Source organism: Neomonachus schauinslandi, chromosome 12, assembly GCF_002201575.2.
Source record: "Neomonachus schauinslandi chromosome 12, ASM220157v2, whole genome shotgun sequence".
NCBI lineage: Eukaryota > Metazoa > Chordata > Mammalia > Carnivora > Phocidae > Neomonachus > Neomonachus schauinslandi.
Window position 1 is genome coordinate 14,509,445 of NC_058414.1, and position 22,528 is coordinate 14,531,972.

At 42.2% G+C, this 22,528-nt stretch overlaps 1 protein-coding gene across 2 annotated transcripts in view; it reads left to right on the forward strand.

Annotated features, from left to right (window-relative positions):
* Positions 1–22,528, forward strand: part of VPS41 (VPS41 subunit of HOPS complex) — a 181,563-nt gene that overhangs the window by 133,997 nt on the left and 25,038 nt on the right. For both annotated transcript variants that reach the window (XM_021703650.2, XM_044919922.1), the window contains exons 13-21: positions 1,096–1,211; positions 2,918–2,974; positions 6,142–6,203; positions 7,608–7,689; positions 11,628–11,720; positions 16,969–17,096; positions 18,728–18,872; positions 20,787–20,828; positions 20,975–21,025. In XM_021703650.2, coding sequence (XP_021559325.1) covers positions 1,096–1,211; positions 2,918–2,974; positions 6,142–6,203; positions 7,608–7,689; positions 11,628–11,720; positions 16,969–17,096; positions 18,728–18,872; positions 20,787–20,828; positions 20,975–21,025 — 776 coding nt within the window. The remainder of the gene's footprint in view (positions 1–1,095; positions 1,212–2,917; positions 2,975–6,141; positions 6,204–7,607; positions 7,690–11,627; positions 11,721–16,968; positions 17,097–18,727; positions 18,873–20,786; positions 20,829–20,974; positions 21,026–22,528) is intronic.

Here is a 22,528-nt window from a genome sequence, read left to right on the forward strand (position 1 = left end):
AAAAAAAAAAAAAAAAACATTGATGATGGTGGGGCACCTGGGTGGCTCAGTCATTAAACATCTGCCTTTGGCTCAGGTCATGATCCCAGGGTCCTGGGATCGAGCCCCACATTGGGCTCCCTGCTCCACAGGAAGCCTGCTTCTCCCTCTCCCATTCTCCCTGCTTATGTTCCCTCTCTTGCTTTCTCTCTGTCAAAAAATAAATAAAATCTGTTAAATAAATAAATAAAAACACATTGATGAAAGTAAAACAGCCTAAGCTTTTTTTTTTTTTTTTTTTTTAGAAATTCTTTCCTGCTTCCAAAACAATTGACAGGTTTTCAGAATATTTTCAGTTTTCATTTTGGCCAAAGGAAACGAAGAAATGCTCTATACAGTCAGAGCTTTCTTATATGTGGCCCCTAATCAGTTGAGAAATGTGTGAGTCTATTCTGGACTTGGCAAAAAGCAAATGTGACTCACAACTGGAAGTGTCTGAGCTAAGTATTTTGCTCGGAGCAAACTCGCTGCACACTTAGAAACCCTTCAGAACAGGTTGTATAATTGAATTCTGCAGGAAGCCCTCACGATCGGCATTGTGCACAACATGCTGGAATGATAGATTATGTCCCCAGGGTTTGGGGCATCTGTCATTTATGCTGTAGATGGCCTTGACCTTGATGAGGAAGAAACATTTATCGCCAACTGTGGGGTGTAATTGCTCTGTTAAAAGAGAACAGTGTTGTAAATGGCGATAAATTAAGTTTATATACAGAAGATGAATTCTGATACACCATAGACGCAGAGAATTTTGATCATCATCTTTCAGTCGAGGTCACAATGTTAATGTGTTAAACACAGAATTATAAACTTACTTTACTTTAAGTTTTTTCGTATTCCTTCCTTCCCTCCCTTCTTTTTTTTTTTGAATAATTTTACATGTAAATGTTTTTTAAAGCACTCCCACCTTCAAACAGAGCCAAACACACTTGCTCCAAAGGTAGGCAGGTTTTCTGTTCCCTCTGGAGTTGGGTTACCTAACCAAGTCTCTGAAACCACGGCCCAGGTTTCTACTGCTGAGTCGCCCACACTGTTCCTTTCTTCCCTCACCTCTAGAGTACTCTGAAGGGGAATCGCTCTTTTACATCGTGAGTCCAAGAGATGTTGTGGTAGCCAAGGAACGAGACCAAGATGACCACATTGATTGGCTCCTTGAAAAGAAGAAATACGAGGTAGTTTTGATTTTGCTTTCTTTAAAGTATTTACACATCTGTAACAGAGGAGAAAAGGTTTCTGTAATAAATCTTTTGTGTAGGTGAATTAGAATGCCCTAAGCTAAAAATATATAGGAGGCTAATAACTCTCCAATACCCTTTTCAGAAATTAGGGGGGAAAAGATTACAAGGGGGTTAACTGGCTTTACTGTTCAGTGGAGCAGGAGGTGGTGGTAGAGGGAGCGGAGTGGGTTCGATCCAGCCTATCCGAGTGTTTGTTTTGTGGCTTTTTGGGAAAAATAAAATGGAGCTAGTATTTCAGAATTGTCTCATATATTTTAGTGGTACCATTCATTTGTGCAAATTTCATGTGTAAAGTTAAGCTATGAAGTTATTATTCACTGAGGATGGTTTGAACTACTTTTCAGATAGAATGATGTTGTCCACTCCATTGAGTCTTGAATCAGACTGATTTGAATAGAAAAATGTCCCATGATGAGCTTTTCTTATTTATTTATTTATTTATTTATTTTTAAAGATTTTTTATTTGATAGAGACACAGCAAGAGAGGGAACACAAGCAGGGGGGAGTGGGAGAGGGAGAAGCAGACTCCCCGCTGAGCAGGGAGCCCGGTGTGGGGCTCGATCCCAGGACCCTGGGACCATGACCCGAGCCGAAGGCAGACGCTTAACGACTGAGCCACCCAGGTGCCCCGAGCTTTTCTTTTTTAAAAACGAAAACTTTTCTGATTTCAAAAGCTTGAAAAGGCAGTATTATGTTGGTTTGGTTAGAGAAACTCTCTGGATGGGCTTATATGCTAATAATTAGCTAAAAACAAACAAAAACTAATCCACTTATATATTGCTTTAAGTTTGTGACCCCCGAAAGGATTTGGGGAAAAATGTTTTTCGTGTACAAACTGGAGTCCAGGTATTGATATAAAAAGTTTATATTTCAGTTATTACCATATTGTTTCAGATCCAGTAGTTCTGTAAATAATTTTATGTGTTTTTTTTAAGATTTTATTTACTTATTTATTTATTTAAAATGTATTTATTTGAGGGTTGGGGGAAGAAAGGGGACAAGCAGACTCCACACTGAGCCCCAATGCGGGGCTCGACCCCATGACCTGGAGATCATGACCTGAGCTGAAACCATGAGTCAGACGCTTAACTGACTGAGCCACCCAGGCGCCCCAATAATTTTATGGTTTAAACATTTCTGTTAAAGTAATAATTATGAACTTTTCAAAATAAAAGTAAAATCAGGGATTTTCAAAATCTTAATTGCATATGGCTTATTTTTTTGCATTTCATAAAGGAAAAGTGCCCCTTTGTCAATGTATGTCATGGAAATTTAGAATGACAGATGAATTTTTTTGTTTGTTTGAATCTAGGAGGTTTTGTTGTATTTTGATTTGTGGCTGAAATGAGATTCCAATATCCTAATGTGGAAATGCATTCAAATGGAAATAAGAGAGGTCTTCATTTTGGTTGACTGCTTTTGTTTGAGTTTGAATGCAGTGAGGTTCATTCAACCATAACATTAAAAATGCCCGTGCTTGAAGCAAAAGCCACAGGAAAATGGGGCTTTATTTATGTAGTGCAGAACTTTAAAACATAATAAATATAGTGTTTATAACCTCAATATCTTTCTTTCCCACTCTCTCTCATTTTCCCTCCCTTCTTTTCTGATTCCTTTTATCATGCGTACTGTAACTATAGGAAGCTTTGATGGCAGCTGAAATCAGCCAGAAGAACATTAAAAGACATAAGATTCTAGTAAGTGTGTAATTTTATTATTTGAAGCATAACTTTACCTTTCGATTAAGGTATAATGAGACTGAAAGTAATTTGAAAAGAACAGATTTTTCCTACCCTTTTGAGACTTTATTTCAGACTAACTCTCCTGCAAGGTCAAAATATTTCATTTTATTGAATCCGTTTCTGCTTGTAAACAAGAGACTTGAACACCTGCTAAGAGGCAGTTTTAGGTAATTTGGAACCTGGATTTGTGAAATGCACTTTAAATACAAAGCTTTCTGGTTATGTGTGGGGAAGTTTCTTTAAATCATAGGTAAAATCACATTATCACAAAATTTATCAAGAGTAGTCTCATAAAACCAGATTGCTTCAGTGTCTCCATAATAAGAGACATTTATGTTATGGAGACTAATCTAGGACCTCACATAACATTTTCATTACATTTTAGACTCTGGAAAAATTTAGTGACTGAAAGCCTGTTTCTTTGCTAACTGTGACAGTGGATGTGCATATAGAAAGCCAGAGAGAATGTGAAGGGTCCTCAGAGATCAGTGAGTCCAGGACCCTTGTTTACAGATGAAAACTGTATTTATGGCTATTTGGGGTTGTAACACAAATTCTCACCTTAAACTTTTCTAAAACTCCACATAAAAGCCTAATGTCTAGAGAGTATACAAGTAAAAATAACTCAGGAACCCAAAGCAGGAAAGGGAACCAGATCATCTCTCCCCCTCCCCCTGCCCCTTCAAAATTGTGGAGAGTAAATTAGGATTATCTAGAAATGGAGCAGAAGGCATTCCGCCCAATAGAAAAGTACATGTGGCAGTGCAGAGAAGTGAAACCACTTGGCCTGCTTGGTTATGTGGGCCAGTTGCAGAGAGTATATATGGGTAGTAAGAGCCAGATTCTGAAGGGCCATGTATAATTAGGAGCTTGGCTCCATCTTGGAACCTCTATAAGCCAGTTTATGCTTTCAGTGCCTCATCAGATCTGCTAGTTAGAAAGATTCTCAGATGGAGAAAGGGGCCAGAGGGAGGCCAGCTGAAATGGGAATCAATCAGGAATGGCTTCCTTCTTGCTAGGGAGGTGGAATGTTGTCTGTAAATAATTTTGTGTGTTTTTTTAAAGATTTTATTTGCTTATTTATTTATTTAAAATGTTTTTATTTGAGGGTTGGGGGAAGACTCTGGACTTCTCCAGAGTCAGGATGGAGAGGTGAAAACAGATTGAGGATACATTCAGCTGGACTCTGGGATATGGTGACTGGCTCCTTATGCAAGGAGAGCAAAAAATCTGGTGTGACTCCCAGTCTTTGGACTTGGGCCTCTGGTGGATTGTATTGCCATTCCCTAAGAGAAAGAGAGAGCGAGAGAGACTATGCCAGGGGGAACAGGATGGGAAGGTGTGAGAGGATTAATACTGGTTTTGACACATTAGATTTGGGCCATCTCTGGGACATCCTAGTGGAGCTCAGGGAAGAGATCTGGGCTCAGAAATAGATTCCAGAGATTTGTCAGCAAACAGGTGTGACTGGAAGTCATGAGTTTGAACCAGTCCACATGGGTTGAGTGTCTAGCCTCAGAAAATAGAGAACTTGAATGGAACCATTGAGAATGCCAACACTCAAGGGATGACGCGTCCAAACCAGTTTCGAACGGTCAGAGGATGGTTGTCATGAGAGCTGGGAGAGGAGAGCATTTCAGGGTAAGCAGAGTAAGGTGCTGAAGTAGTTGAAGTGAGCAGGTCAAAGGTAAGACAAGCTCAGCTAGTCGGTAGTACACTGGGTTTGGCAATATGAAAGTGACTAGTGAATTTTCTCTATATTATTCATTCTCAACATGCTGTAAGGAGTGAAAAGGGAGGAGGAGGTGATGCAGTAGAGTGGCATGTTGGCTGTGAAGTGGAAGGGAGTTCAGACTGCGGCTGGGGCTGGGCTGTCATGAGAAGGTCGTTGGTGATGGTGGGTATTTTGTGTGGGAGAGACACTGAGCATGCTTATGCTAAAGGGAAAAGAGAAAATAGGGGTGAGGTTAAAAGAGGACAGAGAAAGAGGATGAGTGGCAGAATAAGCTCCACAGTGGGCTGGAGGCCTGGCATGAGGAGAAAGGTTGGAGAAATGGGTCTGCAAAGGAGCCGTTGTCTTCTCTGACCCTGGACAGAGAGACTCCATAGATACTGTGATATGTGGTCTGTTTGCAGAAAAGTAAAGGTAGGCACCCTTTTTCTTAACTCTTTAGTTTCTACAGATTGGAAATTACTATATAGGATTTTCTATGTAAAAAATTAATAAACTATGAACAATTAGTATTTTCCTGCAGCTTTCTTTTTCTCCTAGCACAACGTAATTTCATACCAGGCAGACAGACAGAGAAATGGGCCACTGCCATTTCTGCCATCCGGGAGAAAATCCCACACCACCTTCTTTGTACATAAACTAGAACTTAAAATCCAAGTTTTGTTATATATAATAAGTTTAAGCTGCTCATGAAAATGCTTTTAGTCGGAAATAATGTTTCACAAGAAGAGTCCTGGGGGGAGATCAGGCAAGAGCTGTCTTACCTTCGGTGACCCAGGCCACCTCCGATCCTTTCGGAACGGAGGTGGCGTAAGCAAATGAACGTTGCTCAGAAGCCAGCCCATGCTGCAAACCCATTTCCTCATCTGTAAACCCATGGGTGTGAATCATGTTTTTTTAGCTCATTTTCACAGTAATGTTAACTTTAAGATTCAGTATTTCCCTTTAATATGATTGTCCTGTCATTGTGTGTTTGTTACAGCATTTCTGCAGATGTGATACAGAGGAGACCAGTAGCTCACATCTTACAGATGAAAGCACCAGAAACCATCTTATATCCAGTGACAGCATGAAATTGTTGGATCATGTTTCTAATATTGCAGATTTCTTTTGTAGAAAATGTCCTAATTGGGGGCAAGTTAGGAGCCTTTACTGTAGGAACATTATTTTTGTGTGAATGCTAAAATTTGTGAAGATATAAATTCAAGTACATTTAAATCTGTTTAAGAAGGAAATGAGCATAATTACATACAGCACACTAAGATGTATAAAAGAGGTTCTAGCCCGTAGTGCCAGGAGGACCCTGATGTCATGGGCTGCTTAGGAACTGAGGCTCAACTTTGCAGGCGTTCTGGTTAATTATGAAATTCCTTCATTTAATTTTCCCTAGGATATTGGCTTGGCATATATAAACCACCTGGTGGAGAAAGGAGAGTATGACATAGCAGCACGGTAATAATGACATTTTCACAGTTTTTTGTTAGTATAAATAGAATTGAGAAATGTTAACTTTACTAAAATAAGCCATTTTCTGAGGTCAACATTTTTTTTTTTTTTAATCTTTCTTACGGGGTACTTTTTGAGTATTAGTGGCTTTAACCACAGAATGGATTTGTTATTTAACCCACCTACTGTCTCATTTTCACCAAACAAGAGAATTTAATGAGAAAGATGTCAAAAATCACGAAGAATCTGAGAGTTTACCCTTTTTGTAAGCTAACGAGTTAGCACGTGGGTGTTGGCAGAAGGCACGAGACTCCCAGGTCAGAGACGCAGGCCAACTCAGCAATAGTAGTAGCCAGAGTATTGGCATTTGTGCTGGACCCCACAGCCCCAGTTCCCGCAGCACGACACACAGAGCTGGCCAGGTGACGCGCTGCACAGACCATCACTCGTGTTACAGGAGCGGGACCCTGGGCTTAGGGTCTCTGACTCTCTTATAACGGGCATTGAGCCTGCCTGCCTTCAGCTTCAGAGGAACGTGATATATTCATTATGCTGGGCACTAAACAATCCTGCCCTTTGCTCTGGAGGGAAACACCATCTGTGTCTCTCATTTCTAGGGCTGTTCACTCTACAAGCATCCTTGAGAAGGCAGTCAGTGCTGCTGCTTATAATTCAAGGAGAGTTGTCTCCCAGCAAGAGGGTGGTAATTCAATGGAAGTGACCAGATTTCAGGCTTCAGGTTTGCAGGGGTCTGTGGTGGACAAGAGCATAAATGTTACGTAGTGGTCGTGTGGGTGTGTGTGCGTGGGTCCCCCCGGAGCTTCACAGTGCTCGCCTCCAGGACTGCGGGACAGCCTGGGAACATAGCCTTCAGGCCGACCTCTCGTTTTCTAAGATTTAGCGAGACCGGTTTCTTTGATGTGTAAATTTAAGTTTTTATTCATATATAAATATTTCTCCAGATTATCTACTATGATAGGATCCTAAATTTCTGAAGTCTGATTTTGTAGTCCATTATTTAAAGCCCTTCAAGAAGTGGTTTACATGGGTACTTTGGGGTATGATGACATTTCTTCAAGGTGAGAAAGGTCCCCAAGCCAGCAGTGCTCATCTGGATAAGTAGGAAACTCAGAACAGGATAATCATTGGGAAAGCCCCTAATCATAGTCTTCTGAAAGGGATTCATCTTTATTTGTAAGTATTTTATAATAATTTTCATGATTTCTGTCAATCTTGTATATATGCAATCAAGTGGTTATCTAGTAATACCTTTATGTGCACTGGCACTTGAGATAGAAATTTGTCAAAACTCTGGGATGAGAGATTTATCTAAACCAATACAGGAAATGTCTACTTACTCTTCTTTTTTTTTTTTTTTTTCCTTTCTCCATGGGATATTTTTACTGCCAGCAAATGCCAGAAAATTCTTGGGAAAAATGCAGTACTCTGGGAGTACGAAGTTTATAAATTTAAAGAAATTGGACAGCTTAAGGTAAGCACAGCCTTATTTTTAACTCTGAATTTTTGTATGTAGTATATTGATATTGAGATGGAAATAAAATTAAGACAGTAGTAGTCAGTTCTTTCCCGGGAAGCAAGTGTTAGCTAGGAAGAAAAAACAAAATATAAATCTGATTATATTTTATATGTATAAAATATATCATATTCCTCTAATTCTGTGTTTAGATAAAGTTTTTATGGTTTTTTTAAAAAATTTATTTATTTGAGAGAGAGAGAGAGCAGGGGGAAGGGGCAGAAGGAGAGAATCTCAAGCAGACTCCCTGCTGAGTGCAGAGCCCGATGCAGGGCTCAATCCCAGGACCCCGAGATCATGACCTGAGCTGAAACCAAGAGTAAGACGCTTAACCAACTGAGCCACCCAGGCGCCCCTGAAGTTTTTATGTTCTTCTTAATGAATATGGAAAGCAGGTATAATCTCATCCTGCAGATTATAAAATGAGGCTTTTTTCAAATGCACTGAAGAATTAATGCATTTTCAAATAATGTTTTATTTGCTGGAAGGCGAATGAAAAAGTTGGACCATGTAGCTATGCAGCTATAACATGTAGCTGATATTTTCATGTTTTTAACTTTTTTTTTCTTTTTCAAGTTTTTATTAATTGACAGTTAACATACAGTGTAATATTAGTTCAGGTGTAGAATTTAGTGATTCATCACTTACTTATAACACCCAGTGCTCATCACAGGTGCCCTCCTTAATACCCATCACCTATTTAATCCATCCCCCGCCCACCTCCCTCCAGTAATCCTCAGTTTGTTCTCTGTAGTTAAGAGTCTGTTTTACGGTTTGCCTCTCTTTTTCTTTCCCCCTTAATGTTCATCTGTTTTGTTTCTTAAATTCCACGTGTGAGTGAAATCATATGGTTTTTGTTGTCCTCTGACTGGCTTTGCTTAGCAAAATACTTTCTAGCTCAGTCCATGTCGTTGCAAGTGGCACAATCGCATTCTTTCTTTATGGATGAGTAATATTCCACTGTATATGTGTATATACCATATCTTCTTGATCCATTCATCAGTCAGTGGACATTTGGGCTCTTTCCATAATTTGGCTATTGTTGATAAAGCTGCTATAAACATCACAGTGCATGTATCCCTTTGAATCAGTATTTTTGTATCCTTTGGGTAGATACCTAGTAGTGCAGTTGCTGGGTCATAGGGTAGCCCTGTTCTTAACTTTTTGAGGAACCTCCATACTGTTCTCCACATCGGTTGCATCAGTTTGTATTCCCACCAACAGTGTAAGAAGGTTCCTCTTTTGTTTCTTGTGTTGTTGATTTTAGCCATTCTGACTGGTGTGAGGTGATATCTCATTGTGGTTTTAATTTGCATTTCCCTGATGATGAGTGATGTTGAGCATCTTTTCATGCGTCTGTTGGCCATTTGTAGATCTTCTTTGGAAAAATGTCTATTCATGTCTTATGCCCATTTTTTAACTGGATTATATGTTTTTTGAATGTTCAGTTATATAAATTCTCTATATGTTTTAGCTACTGCCCTTTATCAGACATATCATTTGCAAATATCTTCTCCCATTCCAAAGGTTGCCTCTTAGTTTTGCTGATTGTTTCCTTCGAAGGAAACAATTGACCTTTCAACTTAATGCACAACTTCCAAAGTAAACAATAAAGTATTTCTATGTTTGTTTAAAACGTTTAAAATGTTTTCAGTATTTGTGAGCCTTTGCAGTGTTCTCTTGGAGTTATGAATATGTTTTTAAACATTCCCAGTTATGAGGCACCTAAGTGGCTCAATCAGTTAAGTGTCTGCCTTCAGCTCAGGTCATGGTCCCAGGGGCCAGGCTCCCGGCTCAGCAGGGAGTCTGCTTCTCCCTCTCCCACCACCCCTCCTCCCCACTTGTGCACACAATCGCTTACGTGCGCGCGCGCTCTCTCTCTCACTCCCTCAAATAAATAAATAAAATCTTTTTTAAAAAAAATTCCCAGTTAGGTTGCCCGCTCTGTGACGAGTGCGCTTGCCCCAGGGAATCTTCTCGTCTTGTTTGTTGGGCTGCTCCTTATCCAGTCCTGTGGCCATGTTTAGCCTGATGGCTCCATGACCCAGACCTTTTTTTTAAATTCAGTATCTGTGCTGGAAGTGTGTGATGGCCCTTTTTTCCTTGTAGGAACTGCTGGTAATGATCACTCAAATCAATGTGAATCCCTTTCTTTCCAAATTTGTTCCTCCTCCTTTTGGTCTGTATCTGTGACTGAACAGTGTACCCATTCCTCTGTGCTTAAGAGCTCCAAGCCACTGCCCAGATGAGAACATCTGACTCACCTCCTCATGCTGTTACATCTTCGGTTGTCATTAGTCCTTCTTTGTCCGTACCAGTGGGCCTCTCCTCCCCTCGGGGGCCACGGCCTCGACTCTTGAATGTGCTGTTGCAGGGGCCTTCTGGCAGATCTATGAACAACCCTACCCCAGAGCTAGCTGCTTAAAAAATAAATCTGCTGTTTGCACTTCCCTTCTTCTCGAAGTATAAAATCCAAATTGTTTTCATTGCCCCGCCTTGCCTTTCTCCCCAGCCTCCTCTCCCTTCTGGGACCGCTGTCCCACATCCCAGAGCCACTCTGATCTCCCCTAACACACAGTGCGCATCCATGGCTCCGTGCCCTTCCTCATGCTGTTCCTTCTGCCAGGGTGCCCTACCCCATCTTTCTTTGCCTCATAGACTCCTGGCATTTGTCGTGTCTGCCTCAGGAGACAGGATTCACCCCTGCCAGTCACAGCACCTTGTTAACACCTTGCTTATGTAACACTTAGCAGCCAGTCTTGCAATTGGCTGTTTAGATGTCTGCATACTGTCCCCCTGAGGCTCTGAGCCCCCTTGGGATGGTGACTCTAGTTCTGTGTCCCCAGAACAAAGTACGGCAATTGGTACATAGTGCCCTGCAGAGTCATTCAACAGTGTTTGCAAATTCAACACTTAACACTGCGCTGAAACAGCTAAAGAATGCAAGGTGTATATTTTCCTTTCATTTCAAACAACGACTATGAGTTTTTAAAGAGTGATATATTCCATTTTAAGGAGAAAAAAATATGAATAGATGACCTGTAACTCTGTGACTACTTAAGGTGGCTTTTATATCTGTGACGTTCTCCTTCTTATTATTTAGATTTTCATTAATTTGGAAGAACAGAGAGAGAAAGTTTCACTTAACTGAGGCAGGTTTTTTAGTCATCATTCATACATATATACATCTCGTATATACTTTCGAAAATATATTGTAATGTGTCATAGGAAGGTAGAGTTGACTTGAATTTTTCTTTTCATAATAATTTTCCAAAGTACTCTGTTGCCTTACATTTTAAAAGTAGAAATACACAGATGGTCTCCTACTTACAGTAGTTCAGCTTACGATTTTTCAACTTTAGAGTGGTGCAAAGGCAATACACATTCAGTAGAAACCACAGTTTGAGCTTGGATTTTTCCCAGGGCTAGTGATACATGGGATGATCCTCTGGCTGGATGCGGGGCCGGGCCGCGACTGCAGCTCCTGGTCGGCTCAGCCACGCCCTCGCCAGGGTCAGCAGCCCGCACACTCACACCATTCTGTACCCACACAGCCATTCCATTCTCTTTTTCCTTTTCAGTACAATATTCAGTAAACTAAATGAGATATTCAACATTTTATTCTAAAATAGGCCATGTGTTAGACGATTTTGCCCAACTGTTGGCTCACGTACGTGGTGTGAGCACGTATAAAGCAGGCTCGGCCAAGCTGTGGTATTCAGTGAGGGAGGTGTTCTCAGTACATTTCTGACTTAAAATATTTTCAATTTCTGATGGGTCTGTCAGAATGTAACCCTGTGGTGGGTTGCAGAAGGTCTGTACTTTCATATTTTCTGCATAATTGGAGTATAGTTTTGCCCCTTCTGAAACGATTTCATTTCCTTTTTCTTCCTTAGGCTATTAGTCCTTACTTGCCAAGAGGAGATCCGGTTCTGAAACCACTCATCTATGAAATGATCTTACATGAATTTTTGGAAAGTGATTATGAGGTACGTCATTCCGATGTAGTCATATTTACTTGCTCTCAATGGGAAAATGGTAAGAAATCGAGAAAAATAATACAGTGGAGCAGGCGGTTGAGAGGGAGCAGATTTTCGGTTTGCGGGTGTTGGATGAAACTGAGGTGACGCTCTCGTGACAGCTCACGTCTGTGTGGACAGTGAAAACCTCTCATCCGTGCATGTTTTGCAGGATTCCTTAATTCCTTTTTGGTATCCTAAAGCTACTTTGTTTGGCTCCTTGAGAAAGCTGAAGAAAAAGGACAAGTGCTGTGTGGTGATTTCATACATAGACTAGCAGCTGCTGTTGATGCTTAAAGCCTCAGACTCAGATCTAAGTTTGCCGGAAGAGGATTAAAGAGAAACTAGGGCGGCAGGAATGGGGAAGGGGATTGGACAGGATCTGTTTGTTTATTGGTGAGGGAGAGAAGCAGTAGTTACATCACTCACCCACCATATGCTCCCCACTCTCACATGCATGTTGCGATTTTGTACTCCCGACAACACTATAAACGGCAATATCCAATTTTACAGATGAGGAAACCAAAGATTAAAGAAATGAAATAATTTGTTCGCAGGCATACATTTAAAAAATAGGCATGCCTGGATTTGAATTTAAATTTGGTGTTTGTATGCACCTAAAATGGATTAAAATTTTTAAAGTTGGTTGATTTAACACACATTATGCAGAAAATACCCGTGTGCTATCTATTATATTGCGGGCACGTGGTGGGCCCCAGGCACGCAGGTGTGAATGAAGCGACGCGCATTCAGTGGTAGCTCATGGTCCAAGTCACACGCGAGCATGTAAACCGGGCTTCTCAACAGGGGCTGAGTATGCCCTCCGGGGACATTGGGCTATGTCTGGAGGCCTTTTTTGGTTGTCATGACTAGGTAATTGGTGCTACTGACACCAATTTAGTGGATGGAGGCCAGCAGGGATGCAGCTGACTGAGTATCCTACGACGCACTAGAGAGCCCCTCCATGACAAAGAATTACTTGTCCTCGAATGTCAATAGTACTGAGGTTGAGAAACCATGATAGAAACGAATTATTATATAATGTGCTGAGTGCTCTAGTAAAGCTAAGACTCCACCTTCTTCCCGGTGACCAGAGGAAGATGTCTGGTGGGCAGACTCTAGACATGGCTGGTAAGCTCTTTGCCACAGCTGTGATGTCGGACCCTGGGCGGCTGTGCGTCAGCTTCCGCCGCGCCCTTCATTGTCACTCGTCAGCATGGCACCGTCTTCAGCTGCTTATGAAGTTCAGGAGCCTAAGCCGGTGATAAGTGTTCATTTCAGCGCCTCGTGGTATGCTCTAGGCTGTCATCGCCTTCTTACAGTTTGGTGTTAGGTTGTAAAGATAAGGAAGACTATTTGCACAAGAATTTGAGGTGGTTTGCAAAAAGATTAATACGTCGAGGAGGAGAGGGAATGAGGAAAGGAATGTCTAGCTTCTGAGCGCCTACTGAGCATTAATGCCTTGTCAGGGCCCCTTTTTTTTTTTTTTTTTTTTTTTTTACCAATAATGGATTCAACTTAAGAAGGGGTAATATGGCAAACACTACTACATTTTAACTTGGAGGTGAATTTTAGATCTAAAGATCTCTAGGGACCTTTACGATAGTGATCCCGTACCGGATAACTCAGGTGTTTGGTCAGTTATCGTCAACCAGGTGTTCCTGGATACAGAAGATCAAAGCAGCCTGAAGCATGTGTGATCCGTACAGTTCCTTTACTTTTATAAGCCTGTGTTCTTAGCATAGGAAGGGATTAAGTGCTTCTTGAACAAATTAACTTCATTAAATAATTGTGCATACTAATGGAAGCAACATTTTCTCATATTACTGTGTATTATAATCCAATCTGCTGTAACAGCGTGGATCTATTTCTTTCTAGAGTAAATGTACATCTTCTAGAAGAGCTTATGGTAATAGTTTCTGTCGTTTGTGTTGGGTACCAGCTGATGGAGGCTAGGGGCATGCTTCCTATGCATTTCCTATTCAGTTCAACTCAACATAGCTTTACTTAGAACCTACCATGGCCTAGAACTGGGCTGAGTACTCAGTTGGATCCAAGAGAAACTTAACACAGTCCTGTCTTCAGTAGATTTACAGGCTGAGAGGAGAGATGATATTGATAAGCTTTAAGCAACTAGAACGTAAGTGACATGGGCAGAGTGATATGTTCTGTAAAAGATCTGATGAGAGGCCATTATTGGCCATAGTTATCAGAAGAAGTTTCTTCAGTGAATAAAGACTTTAATGGACTTCTCCTATTTCTTTCCATTATGTTCTGAGTACATACAGTGGCTCTCATAAATATTCTGTCCGTACATCTTCCCAAAAAAAAGAGAATTATGAGTGTTGTGTGAAAATGGTGGGGAAAAGTATGAATTTTATTGCGAAATACTGAAGCTTGGTCTACTTGTCCTCTTTTTAAAGTAATGCGATTTCACCATGAGAAAGCAATTCTATTATTTTTATGATTCTATTATAATTGTTTCACATGATTCAACTCTTTTTCAAGAAACTATTTTATATTCTGTGTCATTAAAGTTATCCTATCGATTCATGTCTGGAAGACTGTTGACTGAGACAGAAAGGAAGATGCATGACTTAAGCTTAGAGCTTGTAGATGTTTTTTTCCTGAATGTTTCAGGGTGTCTGCTTGGTCAGTACTTGTTAAGAAGGGGGCTGGGAGGATGGGTTAGCCTGGTGATGGGTATTAAAGAGGGCACGTTCTGCATGGAGCCCTGGGTGTTATATGCAAACAATGAATCATGGAACACTACATCAAAAACTAATGATGTATAATGTGTGGTGACTAACATAACATAATAAAAAAAAGGTATAAATAATTTGTTGTCCTAAGCTCTTATAAATCATTTAGCTTCCATCATTCTTGGTTTCGTGTTTAACTTTGCATTAAATTGTCACATAATTGACCAGGGAAGTGTTCTGCCTAACACTTTTGATCACATATTATGTGTGCTACTAAACAGCACTAAAGGCCGGATTTTAGAAAAACAGCTGTACTTCTCTAGAATATTGGCTTCTCAGTTTTCTTTTCTTCCTAAAAAGATATGAAGTGGCAGTATTTACTTGGAGGTAATGATGCTTCCTGACTTGCTGGTGTGGGGTTTCTACTGAAATGCAGATAGCTTCGTCTTTTTATTTACAACCTAGCAGCGTTACTTTCTAAGTACCATGCGCCAACTGATGACGCCCCCCGAGTGCCACAGAGAGTTCAACTTTGTTTCCTATTATTAATGACAGATACATAAGCATATTAAAAGCAGGACAATTGCCATGGCATTTCATTCAGTGAATACCTTTTAACCTTGTACTTACTGTGATGGGCACTGAGGTGTTCTCTGACGTCACCCACTCGGTCGTAACAGCTCCCTGATAAACCGTGTCCTCTGATGAATAAAAAAGACCACAGGTTGATGGCGTCAGTATTTCTTAGCACATTTATTCAAGGGCGTACGGCGCCAGGTTAGCAGAGAAAAGCCTGATGTGAGATGTGGTAAGTGTTTATGTCGGTTTACGTTGGAGGCATCATGTTCTTGTCACATGGTATGACCGGTCATTTTGTCTTACTTTGTATTAGGAGTCGGTGGTACTGCCAGGCTGTCGCATAAATTGGGAAAAGAGAAAATGGAGCCAAGCCTCCTTTTTCCCAAAGAGTATGATTCCTGGTCTCAGGGCCACAGAGCTGCCAGTGTTTGGATGGGAATCTTTTTCAGACGTTTTTATCTTACACGTTACAGAGTCTTAAAATAGAAACCTGATCCAAAGTATCGTTTTGGCTCAAAGAACATTTTAATGTTCTGATTCATTGGTTTTATAAAATACGTCATCTTTGGGACGCCTGGGTGGCTCAGTCGGTTAAGCGTCTGCCTTCAGCTCAGGTCATGGTCCCAGGGTCCTGGGATCGAGGCTCACATCGGGCTCTTTGCTCAGTGGGGAGTCTTCTTTTTCCTCCCTCCCTCCCCCTGCTCATGCTCTCTCTGTCTCTGACAAATAAATAAAATCTTTAAAAAAAAATACATCATCTTTACTTAGTGATGCCCCTCCCCACATCTCTCAAATCAAACTGCAATCATGCTCTTACATGGGAAGGTTACAGTTTGAATGGAAAACGTGTTGCCCATTGTTCTAGTCTCTTGCCTTCCTTCCCAGGGCTGCTTGGGTAGGACTTTAATAGAGACTATATTCCTGATTCTTTGTGGTTTTCTTTTTACCAAATCTTGGTACTTTACAGAAGCACATTCCACCGCACTATTTTCATTTCTTAAGTGTCACTTAACTGAATTCATAGTAGTTTATTAAAGCATTAGTTGAGATACTTAATAATACAATTTTTTTTGATCACATGAAGATTTTTACTTCTGTTTGCTGTCTTGAATACATCTAAGGTTTTTCTCTAAAAGCTGCCAAGAATCAGTAAGTAAACTGCTCTACCATACTCTGAGTTACAAAACATGAGCTCTAAAGTCGGGAATCAGGAGGACAGAGGCTGCCCAGGATCCTGGCCAAAAATCAACCATAGGAGAGAAAGAGGATCCAATCGGAGGATCTAGTGTTTTCTATCAGAACCGCAAAATTTGAGATCCAGCTAGGGGATAAGACTTCAGCCAAAGTCTCAAATCCCCCAAACAAAACTAGGTTCAGAGGCAAGAATGCAAAGAGGACCAAAAAAAAAAAAAAAAAAAAGGAAAGAGGACAAAGATGGTAGCTTGTTGAAGGTGGGGTACCAGCGACTCCACTGTGGAAACAAGGCACTGTGCACACGGGCCAGACCCAAAGGGCACAGAAGGTCGGTGGGGGGAGTGACCGACTTGGACAGTATCTTCAGGATATTCAAGGTGTTGTCCGAATGTTATAGCTAGTCCAGACTGAGGTCAGAGCAAGTCAAAGCCAGAGTGTGTGTGTGCAGCATGGCTTTATGGAAGAACCAGGGGGCTGTTCTTACTGGTGCATTTCATCAAATACGTAAGGGCAGATGCGGCCGACGCCACCCACTTCCAGGAATGGTAAATGGGGCCTCGTGCGCAGTGATTCTCTGCCTCCCTCGCCACCCCCAAACCAGAGTCTGAAAATTGGTGATCCGTTCATGCCAGAGTTTTAATCATAAAATTATTTTGTTTATTTACATGAATACTTCTAGGCATTGTTTAAACTATTTGGATTGTTATTCTATTTCAGGAGTGTTCTTCTCTTGTTCTGTTTAGGGTTTTGCCTCTCTGATCCGAGAATGGCCTGGAGATCTGTACAACAATTCAGTAATCGTTCAAGCAGTTCGGGATCACCTGAAGAAAGATAGTCAGAATAGGACCTTACTCAAAACCCTGGCAGAACTGTGAGTAGAATTTAGTGCTGCTTTTTCCAATTCGACCTATGTGAAAAGTTTTTATCTTCTATTTATTTATTTTTTTAAATATTGTATTAATTTATTTGACAGAGAGACACAGCGAGAGAGGGAAAACAAGCAGGGTGAGTGGGAGAGGGAGAAGCAGGCCTCCCACTGAGCAGGGAGCCCGATGCGGGGCTCGATCCCAGGACCCTGGGATCATGACCTGAGCCGAAGGCAGACGTTTAATGACTGAACCACCCAGGTGCCCCAAAGTTTTTCATCTTTTAGATCTAGCAGACTCTGAATGGGGAGGACGCAGAGGAGGGAGCCTTCTATACCGTGTTCCTATATTCACCCTTAGTAACGTCCTCTCGTAAACCTCCAGTGAACAAGTAGCAGGTGAGGAAAATGTGCGAGACTGTAGAGTTGTAATGCAGACTATTTCCCAGAGGAGAGGAACCCTAGTCAGCAGCACTACATAGGGGCAGTGGTTCAGGGAGGGAAGAGCGCCAGGTCTCAGACTATGCAAGAAAATCGGTTTCCCAGGGAGGCTCTGGATTCTGTCATTCTTGGATCTGCATGTCAGTTAATGTCTCAAACCTGAGTCCTTCTCTGAAAGGTGTATACATTGCTTATGGGATGATTTCAAGGCTTAAAGGAGAGGTCATAATTAAGAACTAATTAAGCACTGTGCCTGGCACTAAGTCAGAGCTCAGAAAATGGAAGCTTGGTTGATGTTTTTCGTATTTACTGGGTACTTTCGGTGACCCAGGCATTCTCCTGTATGCCTGGGATTCAGGGAAGGATAGGATACACTCATGCCCTAGATGAGCTTCGATCTAGCGAAAAGAGAAGCATACTGCAGGGTAGCTCGGGAAGGTGGGTCCTGCTTCAGCCCCTCCTTGGCATTCCCACCAACTCACACCGCCCCTCCCCCATCTTCTCACATCTTTTGCCAAGACTAAGAAAGGTGCCCCAAAGTGGCCTAGAGTTCAGGGATGTTTGTCACTCTCTGAGTTAACACACTGACCATTTTCTTCTGGAAACATTGTCTAGATATTCCTTGGGCTCTGTAGTACTAACTGTACTGGTAATTCTTTGTACTAATAATGGGCTCACAGTACAATTTAGGTTCTCTTGGTTTTCAGGAGCTGGCTTGGGAATTAATGTGAAAAACAGTGCTTCAGTAGAAAAACGTGTCAGTTTTATAAACTCCCCTCACAAATAAGCTTTGGGGATACAGTCCATTTGCCCGCTGAATACTGCTTACAAAAACTTTAACTGAATTTTTTTATTACTGGAATAAGAATTTCCTTTTTTCTGGATCATAGTGTCTTTGTCTGGCATATGGATTTCTATGAAGAAGTTTTGAGAATTTCTATAAAAGAAAATGTTTATTACTTGAACATTGTCAATTTTCTGAAGTTTTGGGGAGATGGGAAGCAAGGCTCTGAGAAAGAAGTACGTACTGGTCACATATAGTTAAGTCCCAAGGAATAGTCTTCCAAATAAAGTTGACTTTTCTATTTAAAGAAATTTTTCAGTTTTTCATATTGCAAAACATGATTTGTACATGTATGTGTGTGTTCAGTTAGAAGTGTTGATGAACATTAATGTAAAAAATTTTGTATTACCAGGTACACCTATGACAAAAACTATGTCAATGCTCTGGAAATATACTTAACATTAAGACACAAGGATGTTTTCCAGTTGATCCACAAGCATAATCTTTTCAGTTCTATCAAGGATAAAATTGTTTTATTAATGGATTTTGATTCTGAGGTAATGTGTTTAATACTGACCCTTTATTTTTACTGTTCCAAAATTTTTTTTTTTTTTAAGACTTTATTTGAGAGAGAGAGAATGAGAGACAGAGAGCATGAGAGGGAGGAAGGTCAGAGGGAGAAGCAGACTCCCTGCCGAGCAGGGAGCCCGATGCGGGACTTGATCCCGGGACTCCAGGATCATGACCTGAGCCGAAGGCAGTCTTTTAACCAACTGAGCCACCCAGGTGCCCCGGTATGGAACTTTGAATGGGGTTGTGTGTGTGTATGTGTGTGTGTGTGTGTGTGTGTGTGTGTGTGTGTGTGTGAAGTAATTTTTTAGTAAAACAATTGACATAATTCATAGAAACAGAGAAACTAGCCATACACTTTGGCTCATTCACCTCTCTTAATTGTATGTCTCAGGATTAAAATTTTAGGGAAATTTCTATTTTGATCCATTTATTGTGAGTTTATTCGTTGGCATTCACAGATGTAGCACGTGGCATTTCCACTGGTCTCAGCCATGTGCGATGTTACTTTATTGTACGACAAATTCAGACAGTGGATTGCTTCACTAACGAGGGCACCTGACCTCCACATCTCACAGTGGCTCGTGCGTGTGTATGTGTGTGCACGCGCACATGCCACATGCGCTTTTAACAAGTGACAGTGATGGAAATAAAGAAGTTCATAAAACCTAGTACTTCTCATTCAGAAAATTGAAGGTTTAGTTAAAGAGTAGAACCTGTAAGCCTCCAGAAGGATTACTTGGATTTTCCTATCATATTTTATTGCACTTAAGGATATTTTGCACTATATTATGTATGTATGTGTACATGTGTACTATGTATATATTATGTGCTACAGATTAGCCATCACAAACTTAAACTTAATTTAAATAGGAGCTAAATCTACTTCTTTTTTCTGGAAGATGCCTTTAGCCCGTTTTTCATAGTGAATGATTTAAGTCCTTAGAGACTACTCATCTAAAAAGAATTAGTGCAGTTCTGAAGAAGTTCAGGTGCAGAGGTTCTGCTTCTCTGCAAAAGATGATTAAGAGGATGGAGTGCTTCTATAAAAATTAATTACATTTCCCCACATCCATTCTCCCCTTATGCCTGCCCGCCCTCTGTGCCATGTGTCTCAAGAGCCGAGTTTAGCTTCCGTAGCTGTAGAGAAAAGATGAACGAGCTGAAACTGATTGCTGTTCAAGAGTATGCCCAAAGTTAAGGACTCCTAGGTTTCTAATTAGAAGGTACCTTAAGGATAATCTCTTCTAACATCCTCCTATTTTAGAGGGGGGAAAATGGAGTGGCTAGCTAGGTGGTAGCAGAGTCAGGAGCGGAACCCGGGTATGAAGGATGACGCTCAGCCTGGTGGGCTGTCTTCCCACCACCTTTCGTTACAGACAGTCTCCTTTGTGTTGCATGAATGTTCATGGTGAACAAAGTAAATGCCTCAAGCGCATAAGCTTTCTCTCATCATGAAACCTCAGCTATCTTGTTTTTTTTCTGGCTCCCACCCTCTCCTCCTTACATCTGTGTATCAGTAGAGGGATTCAGTGAGGGTGCAGGTGGCAGGAAGCCAAGCTCAACTTTGTGGTCCGGGGCCCAGCACACGCTCCGTAAGCAGAGAGTCACAGGAGTACTTGTGGGGATCTCTCCGACAACACGGAGGCTAGAATACGGGTAGACGGGATGTTTCGTGTTTGGGGAGTGGTAGGCAAGACACAGAGGTCTCAGACGGAGACACCTGGTAAAATGCATTCTTTTACAGATCTCTCCGTTGAGGGCTGCTGCAAAGCGAAGGGCCCCATGTGTGTGGAAAGAAGCCCCCCACCTGTAACTAGCAGCATGCGCAACATGTGCGCGGGTTCTCTTCTGACACAGCAGGTGTCAGTGACTGTCGCTTTTTTTTCTTTTTATTTCAGAAAGCTGTCGACATGCTTTTGGACAACGAAGACAAAATTTCAGTGAGTGTCTTTTGTTTTTGTACGTGTTACTAGTTGGGTGTCTCGGAGCATCCGAGCCATAAAGAGGAGAGCTGTTGGTCCAACAGATCTCGCAGCTATGTTCGTGTCCCCCGAAATCAATGGTTAAAAATGTCTTTTCTCTCTAGATTAAAAAGGTAGTGGAAGAACTAGAAGACAGACCAGAGTTGCAGCACGTGGTGAGCATGACCGTCTTCATTTGCCCTTTTGACCGCATAGGGGGCGAGCCGCCTTTCAGTGCTGGTGTGGGCTAGTGGTGTGACTCGTTCAGGTCACTCCTCGGCGTGGAGGTTTGACCACCGATAGTCCGTAATTAGTCAAATGCAGCAGAAGCTCTGAGCCGGGCTAGGGACTAATGACAGATCAGGTACTTTAACCCTGACTCACCGTTGAATTGTGGTTTAAAAAAAAAGTCATCACATTCGTGTTTGTGCCACCAAAATGTGTCTACGAGTAAGCACCTTGCTTGTGCAGTCAGCACGGGATACAATTACACCCTGTATTACGACACCTCAGAAGGATGCACGAACAAAGCCTCATTTCTCTGTCCCTCACCCTCACGCTAGCTAATCCCACTTCTCTCATTTGGTCTCGGTGGTAGTACTGTTAAGACCTAGGGTTCTAGACTGCCTTGGAAGGCTGCTTTGATTCTCTGCATTGCTGTCACCATGGGAATAAAGCAGGAGTGTGGGATTTCTCTGTCCTTTAAAAATGATACAAGAAAAGGCTTCAGGGGTCCACTAGGACCGTGGGCCTCAAATTCGAGGGGGGGCTCTTGTATCTTTGCCCACCTCTTTGCACCCCAAGAGGAGGCTCAGGGGATAGCGTTTTCCTTCAGATGTCAGTTTTAGGCAAGCTTTTGAAGGCTCCAGGATAGGAATGCAAGGTACTTTGTTCCGTTTTGTTTTGGTCAGCGGTCGTGCGGATGCTGTGGCCGTGCTGTTGGGATTGGCAGTCTCAAGGTGATGTGCTGAGCCAAGCAGGCGCCACTCCGCTGGCCCCCTTGGGACTTGGCGATGAAGCATTGACGTCCGGCCTGTGGAAGGCAGGAGTGGGATCATGGCGGCATCTGTCTGTGTGCCCGGGTCGTCAGTGCAGTGCTGAAACTCAGGGCCCCTGCTCAGGTGGCGCATCTTCCCTCTCGGGCAGTGTCTCTGAGAATTTGCCTTGGCCGATGGGATAGAGCCGCCCGGGCCTGCATGCCCCTCTGGGAAACAGCGCCGTGTGTCCGGCTCACACGCTGACCCCAGTGCGGGCACAGAGGCCGGGTCCCCGTCCGAGTGCCATGGAGGCCTGGCCACTCTGCCCCGTCCCGGCCTTGGGGACACGCCACCAGCTGACCTGAGGAGCCATTTCCCTGTGTGCATGTGGCCTGGCTAGACTCTTTAGTAACCAGGCACGACAGGGGCTGGCCAACTCCAGTGAACCTATCTACAGTCGCGGCTTCAGGGGCAGACTGCTGCTCGGTTCCTCGCCCTGGGTGGGAATGTACTTGCTGTGAGTGCTGCGGTCGGGCTTCCCGCCCCTTGTGGGTGATGGGGTATGTGTTTCCAGGTAGCATGAACTACACTTTGGACATCAATTTCTAACGTATGCATCATATATTGATAGACTTAATCTTGCCTCTGAGTAGAAAGTGAATCCCGCACTTCCTTTGAGGTCCATTAACTTTTTCAGACAGC